The following is a 12,414-nucleotide window of genomic DNA, read 5'->3' as shown; positions in this document are numbered from 1 at the left end:
TATCTTTGTGTTTTTGTGGCTGGATTGGTGACCAAACTGTATCGAAACGCAAGCGCGAAGCTGCGCCATTTGAATCTGTTGGTCATTTGTTGAGATCTTTTTAGCTTTAGTGATATGGTTTGTTCGAGTAGGTGACCAAACTCAACTCTTGTCGGACGCCACAGGTCTGACCCCTCGAGCCTCTTCACTCGGTGTCATGGTAGCGCACTCGTCTACAGATACATCCGCCTCCTCATTCAACCTCATCCACCCAGGCCCCGGGTAGACACAAGTTGTGAAATATAAGTACGTATTTATTCTGTCTCGAACAAATCTTATAACAAATTACAACACTCATAATATATCAATGCAACACATTCTGGAATAAATTACTGATTATGCGAAACACAACACGATGCAAAAGAAATACATGACAACAGCGCCGCCGACGGTCACGGCCAGCGAATAAAACACAACTATGACACCTGAGACATTGGACAGGGTGCAGCTGGGCGACTGCGGCGGGCCGACCGCTCACATGGCCAGGATATCGGCAATGCTGAAGCCGTGCTTCTTGGCCGGCTCGGAGGGGGTCGGCGAGGAGCCGTCGCGGCGCGGCGAGCCCCAGCCCAGCGAGCTGGCTGGCGACTTGGGCGGGCTGGTCGAGCGCTCGCTGCCGGCGCACTCCGAGTCGGCCGGCGAGTGCACCAGCTCGTGGAAGCGCAGGGAGGAGAGGCGGTCGAACGTCTCGCCGCAGAAGCAGCGGTGCGAAGCGGCGGTGGGCCGGGCGGCCGGCGCCAGTCGGCTCTGCAGGCTGCGCAGCTCGGCGGCGGCAGAGGCCGACTGCTGCGAGCACGACGAACGGTGCACGGCCAGCGTGCGCGCCTGACAGAAACCCTTGTCGCAGATGTCGCACTTGAACGGCTTCTCCTTCATGTGGATGTACTTGTGGTCTCGGAGGTGGTCCTGTCGGCGGAACGCCTTGCCGCAGACGTCACACGGGAACGGCCGCTCGTCCGTGTGCGTCCGCTCGTGGATCAGCAGGTTGTAGCTCTTGCTGAACTCGCGCTGGCAGTACTTGCAGATGTAGCGCTTCTTGGGCCGGGTGGGCTTCTGGCCGAACAGCTCCGGGCGCAGCAGCGGCTGGCTGAAGTAGCTGAGCAGGTGCGGGTGCAGCAGCAGCTCCGGCTTTCCGGCGGCCGCCAGCAGCTGGGGCGTCAGGTAGAAGCCGGGCAGTTGGCTCGGGTGCATGGCGAGGCCGGTCGGTGGCGGTCGGGAGCGGAGCGGTGAGCGGGCGGCGGCGGCGGCGGCGCGGCGCGGTGTGACGGTCGGCGGCGGCGGCGGCGGGCGGCGGCCGCCACCGACCCGCCCCTCGCCGCCGATTGGCTGCGGACCAGGGACCGCCCACGGCCGCGGCCGCCGCTCAGGGACCGGTGAGGTGGGCGGCCGGTCACCGCTGCCCGGCGGCCCTGGCAGCGAGACGGCGCCGACACCGCCACCGCCAGCTGCCCCCGCCGACCCCGCCACCGCGCCCCCGGCGGCTGCCGGCGCCCTCCACCCCTTCACTCCCTTCCTCTCACCTCCCTCTCCCTCTCGCTCTCTCTCTCCCTCTCTCTCTCTCTCTCTCTCTCTCTCCTTTTCTTTCTTTCTTTCTCTCACACGATGTCTATCACAATCTGAACTGGCTATAACAGGTTTGGTGATTGTTAATTTGGAATTACGTGTCGTAGTTATATGACATTAGGGAAACATGACGGATATAGGACATTCAAAGTAACGGCCATTTGACATTCGAAGGACTTGTTCATAAGACAATGCAAAACTCTTGTGGTGCCTTCAAAGAGCTGTTTTACTTTCATACCCATGACATTTTATGCCTTTCGGGTTTCATCCATAGTACTTCTACATGGCGCTGGAAGCCACGCCCACTAGCGATCGTTTATAAATATCTCCATTCCCCAACCCCAGTTACCTACATTTTTTTTCATCAAAATGTGCTTGAGAGCTGCTTTATTTTTATGTTTTACAAACACGTATATATAGGTTATTCCACTTCAATTCTGTTGTGACTATCAGGCCATTTCAATTGTTACTTTTGGACTGTTATAGTCCATCAATCACTGTACTCCCGCCTGTTCCTTTATTACTCTTCATGTCTCCGCACTAGTTGTACTTGAGAGGCCTGACGTCGCGTTAGAGAGAGCTAGGAATCATGAAGGCGGTCTGTTCAGTGTTCGCACAAAAGAAAAAACGTATGCAAAAACACATGGTCATGATTTGCTCTATGTTGCTGGTAGAGCTGCTTGGCTTGACAACGGAATTCATTTTGCATTTATTGTGTGTTTGTGATGCAATAGCAATTGCCTTTGCAATAATTTTACCTGTAATACCTACATATTTTTCAGTGCGGGCTTACATTATGTCACAGAATGCAAACCAACAAGAAAGCGTAGCTCAATAACGGACACAGTTTTGGGTGAAATTTCTCACTAGGTACGGTTTCTATTCAGTGACCCAGCACTTACTTGGCGTGCCGAGTGGGTCCGAATCCTGAGTGAACCCTATATAGGTATTGGTAGATTCTTCCCTGATTTAATTCACAATTGCCTATATTTTGTTTCAAACACCTATATGCGTCGAACACACACAATACGCTGAAAAGCGCATGGTTTCTAGGTATTCTATGTTTGTCGTCTTATCATCGCTGTAGTTCATACAAGTTCAACTCTACAGATTCTCCGGTTCGTAAAAGTAATGCACGGATCTTATGCCCATCAATCCAATTTTCTAAATAAACTTTTAAAAAGCTCATGAATGATGATTTATCAGAAAATACATTTAGTGATGTTCAATTTTACTGAGTAGTTCTGTTCATTGTACATGAAATGCATGTTATGGACGTCAAAGAGTAGTCAGCCCTGACGAGCTCGCAGTCCATACCCCGACCGAGTGTTTGCGCTGTGACTTGTGAGATACCTGTGAGCGCGCCGGTGGTCCTCGGCGCACCTCTGTTCTCCGGTCTGCGGGGCTCACCCCCGTGCCGAGGTACCGGGGAGCCGGCTGCCCCGACAATCAGCCCACAGCGGTGCCCTGCTAATTAGAGTGTCGTGCCGGCACTGACCGACAAAACAATCGGCGACGCCTCCGGCCGCGCCGCCGCCTAACGAGCGGGTGTGAAGACACGTCGTCTACAAATTGACGGGGGAAGTCGGCTCCTTTCAGCGCGGCCCTGCGGTCGTGTAATCAGAAGGTGGACACAGCGCCGAGCGCCGCGCCGTCACAATCACAGACCACCAAATTAAAATGGTGCGACTACTCGTGCTGGGCGGGGCGGCCGGCCGCGCGGCGGGCCGCCTGTTATTAGCCGGCGAACCGGTACGGCGCGGCGCTGTTTGCCGCTGTCGCTTTGTTCCGGACAGCGGCGGGGGTCACTGGGGCCCGCCCCGCGCCCACCGAGACCACCGCTGATGGCTATTTACACTGGGAAGAGCTGTCCGGTCGCGGCTGACACGGACGTTCTCACACTTTTCAATTTGTGATGTGTGTTTGATGACACGGCCGCGGCGGCGATGGCCGGTCGACGGAGGCGCGGCGCGGCCGGCTGAGACTCTCATCATGACGCGGCGAGAGGCGTCATCAATAACACACCGGCCATTACTCAAAGGACGATCCGCCCGGCTCTCAGCCCGCCCCACAATCCGATGGACCTTATTCATGGAGATACTTGGCTGAAACTGTATGGCAGATTCGAAAATGGCGCGGCGCACCGCGCAAGTTTCCGCTCTAGCGCCGGTATTATTTGGAAACTGTTATAAATTTGTATAAGAAACTCACTGAATGGAACCATTGCGTTGCGTGAAAAGGGAAGTAAAATGGGAGAGTGCATGAGAACATGCCTGGCTAAACATGAAAGGCTGTTTATAAAACTAAGGCCTACCTAAGCTTAAATATACAAGTTAATCTTTCGTTTCTAAATGCTGATCGGATATAGAAGCACTGCAATAGGATAGAAGCATTTAGAATACTTCTCTTGGTCTGATCGGGGCCTCTCCGTTGCATCAGGTCCGTCCCCATCTAACGGGGGTCACATCTCCGTCTGACCAGGCCCCAGCTTCGTTTGACCGAGCCCCGGCTCTATCTGACCGGGTCCTAGCTTTGTCTGACCGGCCCCCAGCTCTGTCTAACCGGGCCCCAGCTCCGTATGACCGGGCCCGATTCCCATCTGACCGAGCCCCAGCTCTATCTGACCGGACCCCGGCTCTATCTGACCGGGCCCCAGCTCTGTCTAACCGGGCCCCGGCTCTGTATGACCGGGCCCCGATTCCCATCTGACCGGGCCCCAGCTCTATCTGACCGGACCCCGGCTCCGTCTGCCCAAGTGCTGACTCTGTCTGACCGGGGTCACACGCGCACCTGTGCGCCGGCCCGACCGCGGCGAATCAATTGGCCCGCTAATGGTCTAATCAGAGCAGCGGAGGCGGGCGGCGCGGCCTGGCGCGCGTGGTATGTCGGTCCATACATCTGCCTGTGACCGGACAGCGCAGGACGCGACCACAGGCGCACGGTGACGGGAGGCGGGGTGGGAATGTGTGGGAGCAGGTGGCGTGATGGGTTTTCCATTCCCCGCACACTGGCAATTGGAACTGGGTATTTGAGGGATGGCTGGCATGGAAGGAAACTACATATAAAGAAATGAAAGCAAAATGAATGAAGAAGGGAAGAAAGAAAAAATGAAACGAAGACAGGCTGCAAGACAGACAGACAGACAGACAGACAGACAGACAGACAGAGATAGAGAGAGAGAGAGAGGGATGAGAGAGAGAGAGAGAGAGAGAGAGAGAGAGAGAGAGAGAGAGAGAGAGAGAGAGAGAGAGAGAGAGAGAGAGAGAGAGAGAGAGAGAGAGAGAGAGAGAGAGAGAGAGAGAGAGAGAGAGAGAGAGAGAGAGAGAGAGAGAGAGAGAGAGAGAGAGAGAGAGAGAGAAGGTAGATGAAAGATGTTAGATTGGTTAAGATTAGATTACATGCATGCGCTACAGAGGCAAGAGATACGTTCTCATGTAGCTGAATTAGCAATTACACGCGTGTCCGACAACAGCATTAGTGGCAAGGGCCATCCCATTACTGCCGAGTCTGTATGCAAATGTTGTTTGCCGGCTGGTGACGGTCGAGGTACTGAGCGCGACCCTTGTTCTCAGGTGACCTCAGACTGTCCGCTGGCCACGGTGGTGAACATGCTGATGCGCGCTGTCTACTGTCCAATGTCACTGTCCAGACTGGTGAACAGATGCAGATATAGGGCTGTATGTGTTTTGCCAATTCAGTATCGGAGTTCGGACAATATATTCCTGCCCGGGGCCGGGATGATTCAATAAATGTCACCGAGGTTTTTTAGCGAAAACTCCGAGGGCCGTTAGGCCCGAGGTGCTTTTCGCTAAAAAAGCGAGGTGACATTTATTGAATTCCCGGCCTTAGGGCTGGAAGGTGTTTCCCATACCTGCCAAAAAGCTCACAACTATAATTGATAGTGACGTCAGCAGCCGTGTGGTTCAACGCGTTCGTGGTTTAACCACACCCCTTGAACCACACGGCTGGCAATATTAAAGCACTGCATTAAGCATTGAAAAGTGTGGTACAGTGCACGTGCCATTAAAATGCCTGGATGTCTCGATTTAATCATGCAATATAGCAGGTATGGGAAACCCATTTTCTGCTCGCTGAGACAGACAGCTGCACTGTGGTCTATACAGAGCCTTGTGGTTGTACTGTGGTTGTAAACTCACAGACGGCCGCGCTCTGTCCGATGGCCGCTCTGGGTGCCGCAGCAGGATATTGCACCGTCTGCCGGTGATCGGTGTGCAATTAGCCGTCATCAGCGGCTGCAGAAGCGCTGTGCAGCCGCACGAGCGGCGGCTCCGGCCCGGCGGACCGAGCGGCGGCGGAGCGCCGTTCTCACGGCTCGGCCGGCAGAGGCGCAGCCGCCGGCCGCCGCCACCCCGTGATTAAGACGGCCTCGAGGTCAAATGTCACCGGGCGCACCAATGGCAGGCCGCCGCGGCGACTCACCGCGTTACGCCTCGCCTCCGGCCGCCCCCGCCCCCGCCCCCGCCCGGCGGCCGCCGCTCACAAAAACCACACGATCCACCGTGGAAAAAGCCGGTAAATCACCAACGTAACGGATTCCGAGCGTTGTTTCTGGCGGCCGGGAAATGTTCAACATTTCGTGACCGTGTCGGCAATAATGCAGGCGGAAGATGAGCGTCTCGGTCAAGAGTTGCCTACAAATGGGAGGAGCGGTGGATATTTACGTGATCAGTTAAGAATGAATGTCTCTAGTTTCTGGCTGGTAGTTTGGCCTATGCGAGGAGGTAAATTCGGCATAGAGGAATGAAACAAGCTTGAATATCGACTGTTATAGACCAAAAGCCTTGCTCATTTATTGTTGCGGCAGAAAATAAACTTTTACCGTGCATGAAAAAGCCGCGATAAAACCTGTACCTACCTAAATGTCTAAAGCATTTAATAACTGCAATTTGAAATTCTAAAGAGACAAAACAAAATGCTATTGCAAAATGTATCCTATGCAATAGAAAGCTTGAAAAATCTCTAGCAATAGCAGGCTTGGCAAAATATCACAATAAACTTTCAGGAGTGATTATATCGGTATGCAGAAAACAATGGTATTCAACGTTTTCGTCTAGTTAAAATCTTACCCGCAAGTGTAAAAGATAGCGATTGTGATTTACTCCCCCCCAAAAAAAAAACAGAAATAGCGACAATAGCGTAGGTAGGTGCGTGCCGCGGTGTTCCTGGCAACGGTTCAAAGCATGATACAGCTAGCAAATGTTCTTATTCTCAGTTGGCCTTCATTTGTCAATTGTCATCCTCCATCAACCGCAAAAGGCAAGTCTATAACTTTTCTGGGGGCTTCAAACCTTATGAATTACATTAACAAGTCAGTGCCTTGGATTGAAGCATATGTGTCGTATTTCTATATCCATCACTTGATGTTAAAGGATAGCTTCATTAGCATCAATTGTCACCTTATTCTATGAAGTTTGAATTAATGGAACCTAAAACCCTTTTATAAAGAGAGTTTTAGAATCGCAGTCCATTTTCGACGAGTTATGGTAGTTCGGTGTTCTCTCGACTAGTACTCCGGTTTTCTGTAACGTGTCTCAGCCTCCTTCCGATGGCCGCCCTCCGATGGCCGCCCCCTCCAGTGGCCGCCCCCTCGCCTGCCTGCCTCCGTCTCCGGGCCCGCCGCTCCCCCAGCGCCACGCTCGAGCGCGCGCTCCCGGGTCAGCCGGGTCAAGCTCTCCATAATGCCGGGCGGATGGCGATCGGAATCTCATCAGTCGCAGCTCGGCCCGCCGCCGGAGCCAGGTGAGCTTTCTCCGGCGGCGGCGGCGGCGGCCGGAGCCCGACCGGGTCAGGTCAGGTCACGAGGCCCGCCCGCCGCCCACCGAGGCCGCCGCATTAGCTCGTCCACCGCTCGCCGCTATGGGAAAGAGAAAGCATTCGTGAGATGAGCATTAGGAGGTTTGGATTGCGGCAACATAGATCGACGACTCGGATCACAGCCTGAATGTGTGATGGGCTAATTGGGATTTTAGCATGCCCGGTGGCGAAGTGGTGTCTCAAATCGGTAGAAGACATCGCCGTGAATGTTCAAGTCGTCTGATATAAGGGAACATATTTTTGAGTGCTGTGCGAGTGAAAACCTGATTTCGATGTAGCATACGACATTCGTTTTGTCGCGTCATTAACGACATTATCCAGTTTTTAAGCGCAATAAGTCGCGAGCTTGTTATAGGTATGGACATTGGACGTGGCGAAAATGTCCCACAATTGGCATATTTGACCGACTGTTTGGCATGCTACAACTTGGTTATATCTGGACCAAGAATGATAGGTAATAGCAAAAAATGTTCTACCTATAAACGTGCAGCGAAGACGGCGAAGTAACAACAACAAACTCCAGCTGGTTAAAAGTTCCGATTTCTTTTAGGTCCGTTGGTCATTGCATGTAGGTATGGACAAGAAATGCATAACCGGAAGTATATTATACCTAGTACAAAATATAAGAACTTAAATTCATAAATCACCACAGTGCACTGTGGCGCGAATTTGTGACTGAGGGTTTCAGAGACCATCTGTTCGCGCCTCGCGAGTTTCCCAGGTAACTGGCAGGAGAAAAGTTCTGCCCGTTTCACCTCAATCATACATATTCCTCTGCGCTGTCAGCGTTCTAGGTGATATGTAGGTATGCGACGGTGTGCAGTTACATTGCTCACTGCTTAACAGTCTGTCTCTAGAAGTCTGACGCTGAGTTGGTGTCCATCGATGCTCCAAATTTCACGAAAAGGAACTATGGAAAACAATTGTAATTTTGAAAACTTTTTGTCACGACTTTATGGGCTTTATCAATTATACGCATGGTAGCATAATCATATAAAAGATTATAGATAGGTACACATTCTGCATGGAAAACAGCCGCCATGCTCTTACGTTGCAAGGATGACCGATGGAATGGAGTGTATTATGGCAGCTCCACTGCACTGGTCTCTACATCAGCTCATCTCTGAGGTCCGTTAGCCGGTTCATTTGTGGCGCAGCAGTATCGGTGCGCGTTCGGCCGCTCCGCTCCGAATATGACGCGTGTGCGGCGCACGCGGCGCGCCGGCGGTAATGAGCGGCTCAGAGTGGCGCGCCGCCGCCGGCGCCTCCTCCACTGTGGGAACATTCTTGAGCGCGGTTTTTGTGGCGCGCCGGCCGCGCGCGGGCAGCACGAGAACAGAGCGCGCGCCCCGGCACCTGGCCGACTCGTGGCCCACGGGTCACGGGGTCGAGCGCCGCCGCAGCCATCCTCGGAGCCGCTATGGGATTGGCAGCCGCCCCCGGAGCCTCTACGGTGGACTGGCAGCCGCCCCCGCAGCATCTACGGTGGACTGCTGGTAACCGGCCCTGGAGTCTCTACGGTGGACTGACAGCCGCCCCCGCAGCATCTACGGTGGACTGGTAACCGGCCCTGGAGTCTCTACGGTGGACTGACAGCCGCCCCCGCAGCATCATGGGAGCGGCAGCCGCCCCCGGAACCTCTACGGTGGACTGGCAGCTCCTCCGAGTCTGTACGGTGGACTGGCAGCCGTCCTCGCAGAATCTAAGGGAGCGGTGGCCAGGGTGGACTGGTCTCTGGTATACTGGGAGGCCCCCTCGGATGCCCCAATGCGGTGGGCCGGCAGGTTCCCTCGGAGGCCTCTAATAGGGGATTGACACGCTTCCCGAACTGGCCCGATATAAGGTGGCAAATTCCCGTGGCTTCCCTGAAGGATGCATGAAATAACGGCAGGCAGCCGCACAGACAGAAATCACAATGGCACATTCGACAAAATTCTTACCCATGAGGATTCATCTCTACTAGAAAAACCGACAAGCAGAAATCCAGAAATCAACTCATTTTCTGTTCCTGTGAAGTTAAAGATGTTCGTTTTCCGATTATTTATTGCAATGAATACAAAATGGTTATAAGTGACTCAACAATTAGCCCACTCACTCAGGCCGTTTGCGGAAAACCATTCACTTGGTTTAGCTAAATTTTACAGAAACGACAATGTGCTGCAGAGAGAGTGGTGACGGCGCCGGCGCTGCCTGTGAGGTAGGTCGGGTGTGGCGCACCGCCGGCTCCTCGGCTCGGCGCCCCGCGGCTCATCCCTGACCCGAGCGGCGCGCGCGGCGGCTCATCTCCGGGCGCCCGCCGCCGAGATGTGGACCGTGAGAACGCAGGCCGCGCCGCCGCCGCCGCCCGCTAAACGTCTCATTTGGCGGGCGGCGCGGTAAGGCACGGCGGCTCCGCGGGCGGCGGCGGTCCGCCCCGCGGCTGAACTCGTGTCTGATGCTCCACAGACGCCGAGGGAGCGGTGCCAGTCGTTGGCAGCGCTCAGTACGCGGCTCCGTGACGGCCAGTACCTGTTATGGTCATAGGAAGTTCACGCTTTGAAAACTAATGCTGCGCCGGGCGCCGTAATTATCGACCATCTGAAAACAGATCACGACTTTAGTGAGCTGCTTCTCAATACTACTCGGTAATTGCTAGGGCACCGAGTAGTTGAGTGCAAGATTATGGGTGCAACTTGAAACATACATAGTGCACAGACATGGTGCCGCGCCGTTCCCACGTCTGTCGGCCGCTTTTATAGGTCCGCAGGAGTGAGGAGGAGTCCTCATCACGAATTCACTCGGGCATCCTCATTTTGAGGAGCTGTGCTAAGAACTAAAGATATAAACACACATTCATGGAAACATCAATCAACACAAAAAAGGAAAATAAAGAGAGAATGAGAGAAACAAAACGAAAAAGGAAAACAGATAATTCGCACGTGAAAAGCGGCAAAACGACCCAAAACTGATAACGGCCAAATTTTATTAAATTCCTAGTCATAAAGACGACTTGGCGTAAAGCAAATGCAACGGTCGCGTTGGGTAGTGTTGCTTGTGACGAGGAGTATCGATAGGCTAAGCGAATGCATTATTAGGTACTATAGGTAGTTTTACTCGACTTTGTTAGATCTGATCTTGACCTGACGTTGACCTGAGCCTATATAGTCTGTAGATAATCACAATGGTCCAATGTCGCTACACTTACGAATATAGAATGCGAAATTGGTGATAAAACATATCTCACATGATCTCCTTTATAACCTTTCGACCAAAGCATTGTGACCTGGGCTGGTTTCTGTAAAGTCGTTAGTCATATGACAAAATGTATTTTAGAAAAAACAAATTGGCCGACAGAAAATAATCATGTGCCTTCAAATATCTGACTAACAAATTGTCTGCAATTATACGAAAGGTCAAAATGTACTTTGATCCAGCCTTTGAGCTGTGACTCAGCAGAGTCCAGGAGTAGCCCATCGGGACAGACGTTAACAATGACCTCGAACATACAGCGGCTGCCGATAAAGGTTAACGACTGACCGGCGCGGCGGGTTAACCACGGCTGGCGCCGGCGCGCGCCCGGCGACCGTCATACCGATTACGGCGCGGCCGCAAACGGCGCTCCTTCGAACTCCGATACTCCCACGGCCGGCCATCAGCGCGCCATTACCACGATTATTGTGATTCGGGCCGGTTAGCGGCGGTGCACTGATAAAAATTTTGACACCCCACCTCCACGACGACTCCATATTTCGGAGTCTGAGTGCTTAAATTTTGGTGTCCGACTCCAAAATGTATGGTCATCGCCCCATCTTTTGGCGTCAGTTTCCGACGACGTCAAAATATGGTGTCCTCTTGAGAGGGTCATGATACCCTTAAATCGGATCAGTGAGTTCGGCGAGGGTGTTCGACACCAAAAGAGGGATACTTGACGCCTTTGTTGGGGAGTGTCTATCTCAAAAAAGGAGTCGTGCATTTTGGCAAGGGAGTAAGAAACCTTTTTATGAGAGTCACGTTGGAAATGAGGTGTCTCGACTCCACATTCTACACTCATTTAACATGGAGTCGAGACTCCTTTTACACATTTGACTCCCAGAAACGGTTTTTACTCTCTTGTCAAAATGTTCGACTCATGATCAAAGAAAGATGACTCTCTTTTAAAAATATATGACTTTCCTTTGAAAATAAGTGACTCTCTTTTGAAACTGTGGGAATCTATTGAAAATGAGCGACTCCCTTTTGAACATGTGTGAGTCTCTTTAAAAATGTGCAATTCCCTTTTAAAGATGTTCGATTCCCTATTGGAAATGTGCGAATCCCTTTAAAAAAGTACGTTTCGTCTTAATTAATACAAGACGCCTTAGTTCAAATGTATGAATTCCTTTTCAAGGTCTCCTTTTGGTGTACGACTCCCTGTCGAATGATCCCCAATGACCTACGACTCCCTTTTGAAAATTACCTTTTGATGATACGGCTTACTTTTGAAGATCTGCTACTTAATACATCGCTGAAAATATACGCCTTTCTAACTAAAGTGTAACGCCTCATCACGGGAATGTTTAACCGTCTAAACGGAAAAAGTATACCCCCTAAGTAAAGTTTCGGACTCCTCTATGACTCCCTTAAACGGATGTCATAAAGGTGGCGCTGGCATCGGCTGGTACTGCTAGTTTTAACTTTTCTCATAGATGTCGTTAACTGTCACAACCTTTTTTCGGGTCAAACTTTCCGCTCTTTCTATGAAGGTTTGAGGAATCTTGTCTTTCTTTAATAATTTTTACGAGTTTGGCAGCTTGTGGTATAAACCAGGGCCATCACAACTTCTGTATGATGTAAGGTGATTGTGTGATAATGCTTTAGCGGCTAAAACTATGTGGAAAGACTCATGCTGTAAATAATAAAGCCTAAGATTTTCAGACGCGATGGCACCGTTCCGTGCTTCTATCCTCAGGATACTGAAATCCTTCTCCTCCACGCCGCAATCCCCTTCCGGGCTGGACA

At 52.2% G+C, this 12,414-nt stretch overlaps 1 protein-coding gene across 1 annotated transcript; it reads right to left on the bottom strand.

The window, feature by feature from the left end:
• Positions 1-277: 277 nt before the first annotated feature.
• LOC122388470 (protein odd-skipped-related 2-like) lies at positions 278-1,315 on the bottom strand. Its single transcript, XM_043379611.1, has one exon. It carries the CDS (start codon positions 1,228-1,230, stop codon positions 514-516), a length of 717 nt encoding a protein of 238 aa, XP_043235546.1. The 5' UTR covers positions 1,231-1,315; the 3' UTR covers positions 278-513.
• Between the last annotated feature and the right edge of the window lie 11,099 nt (positions 1,316-12,414).

This window comes from Amphibalanus amphitrite, unplaced genomic scaffold (assembly GCF_019059575.1).
Source record: "Amphibalanus amphitrite isolate SeventyFive unplaced genomic scaffold, NRLGWU_Aamphi_draft 000018F_arrow, whole genome shotgun sequence".
Lineage (NCBI taxonomy): Eukaryota > Metazoa > Arthropoda > Thecostraca > Balanomorpha > Balanidae > Amphibalanus > Amphibalanus amphitrite.
The sequence above is the reverse complement of the archived record's forward strand: the minus strand, read 5'-3'. Positions and strand labels throughout refer to the sequence as shown.

Bases quoted from the DNA above. Each gene is read 5' to 3' on its own strand.
- LOC122388470 (XM_043379611.1), bottom strand. From the start codon at position 1,230: ATGCACCCGAGCCAACTGCCCGGCTTCTACCTGACGCCCCAGCTGCTG.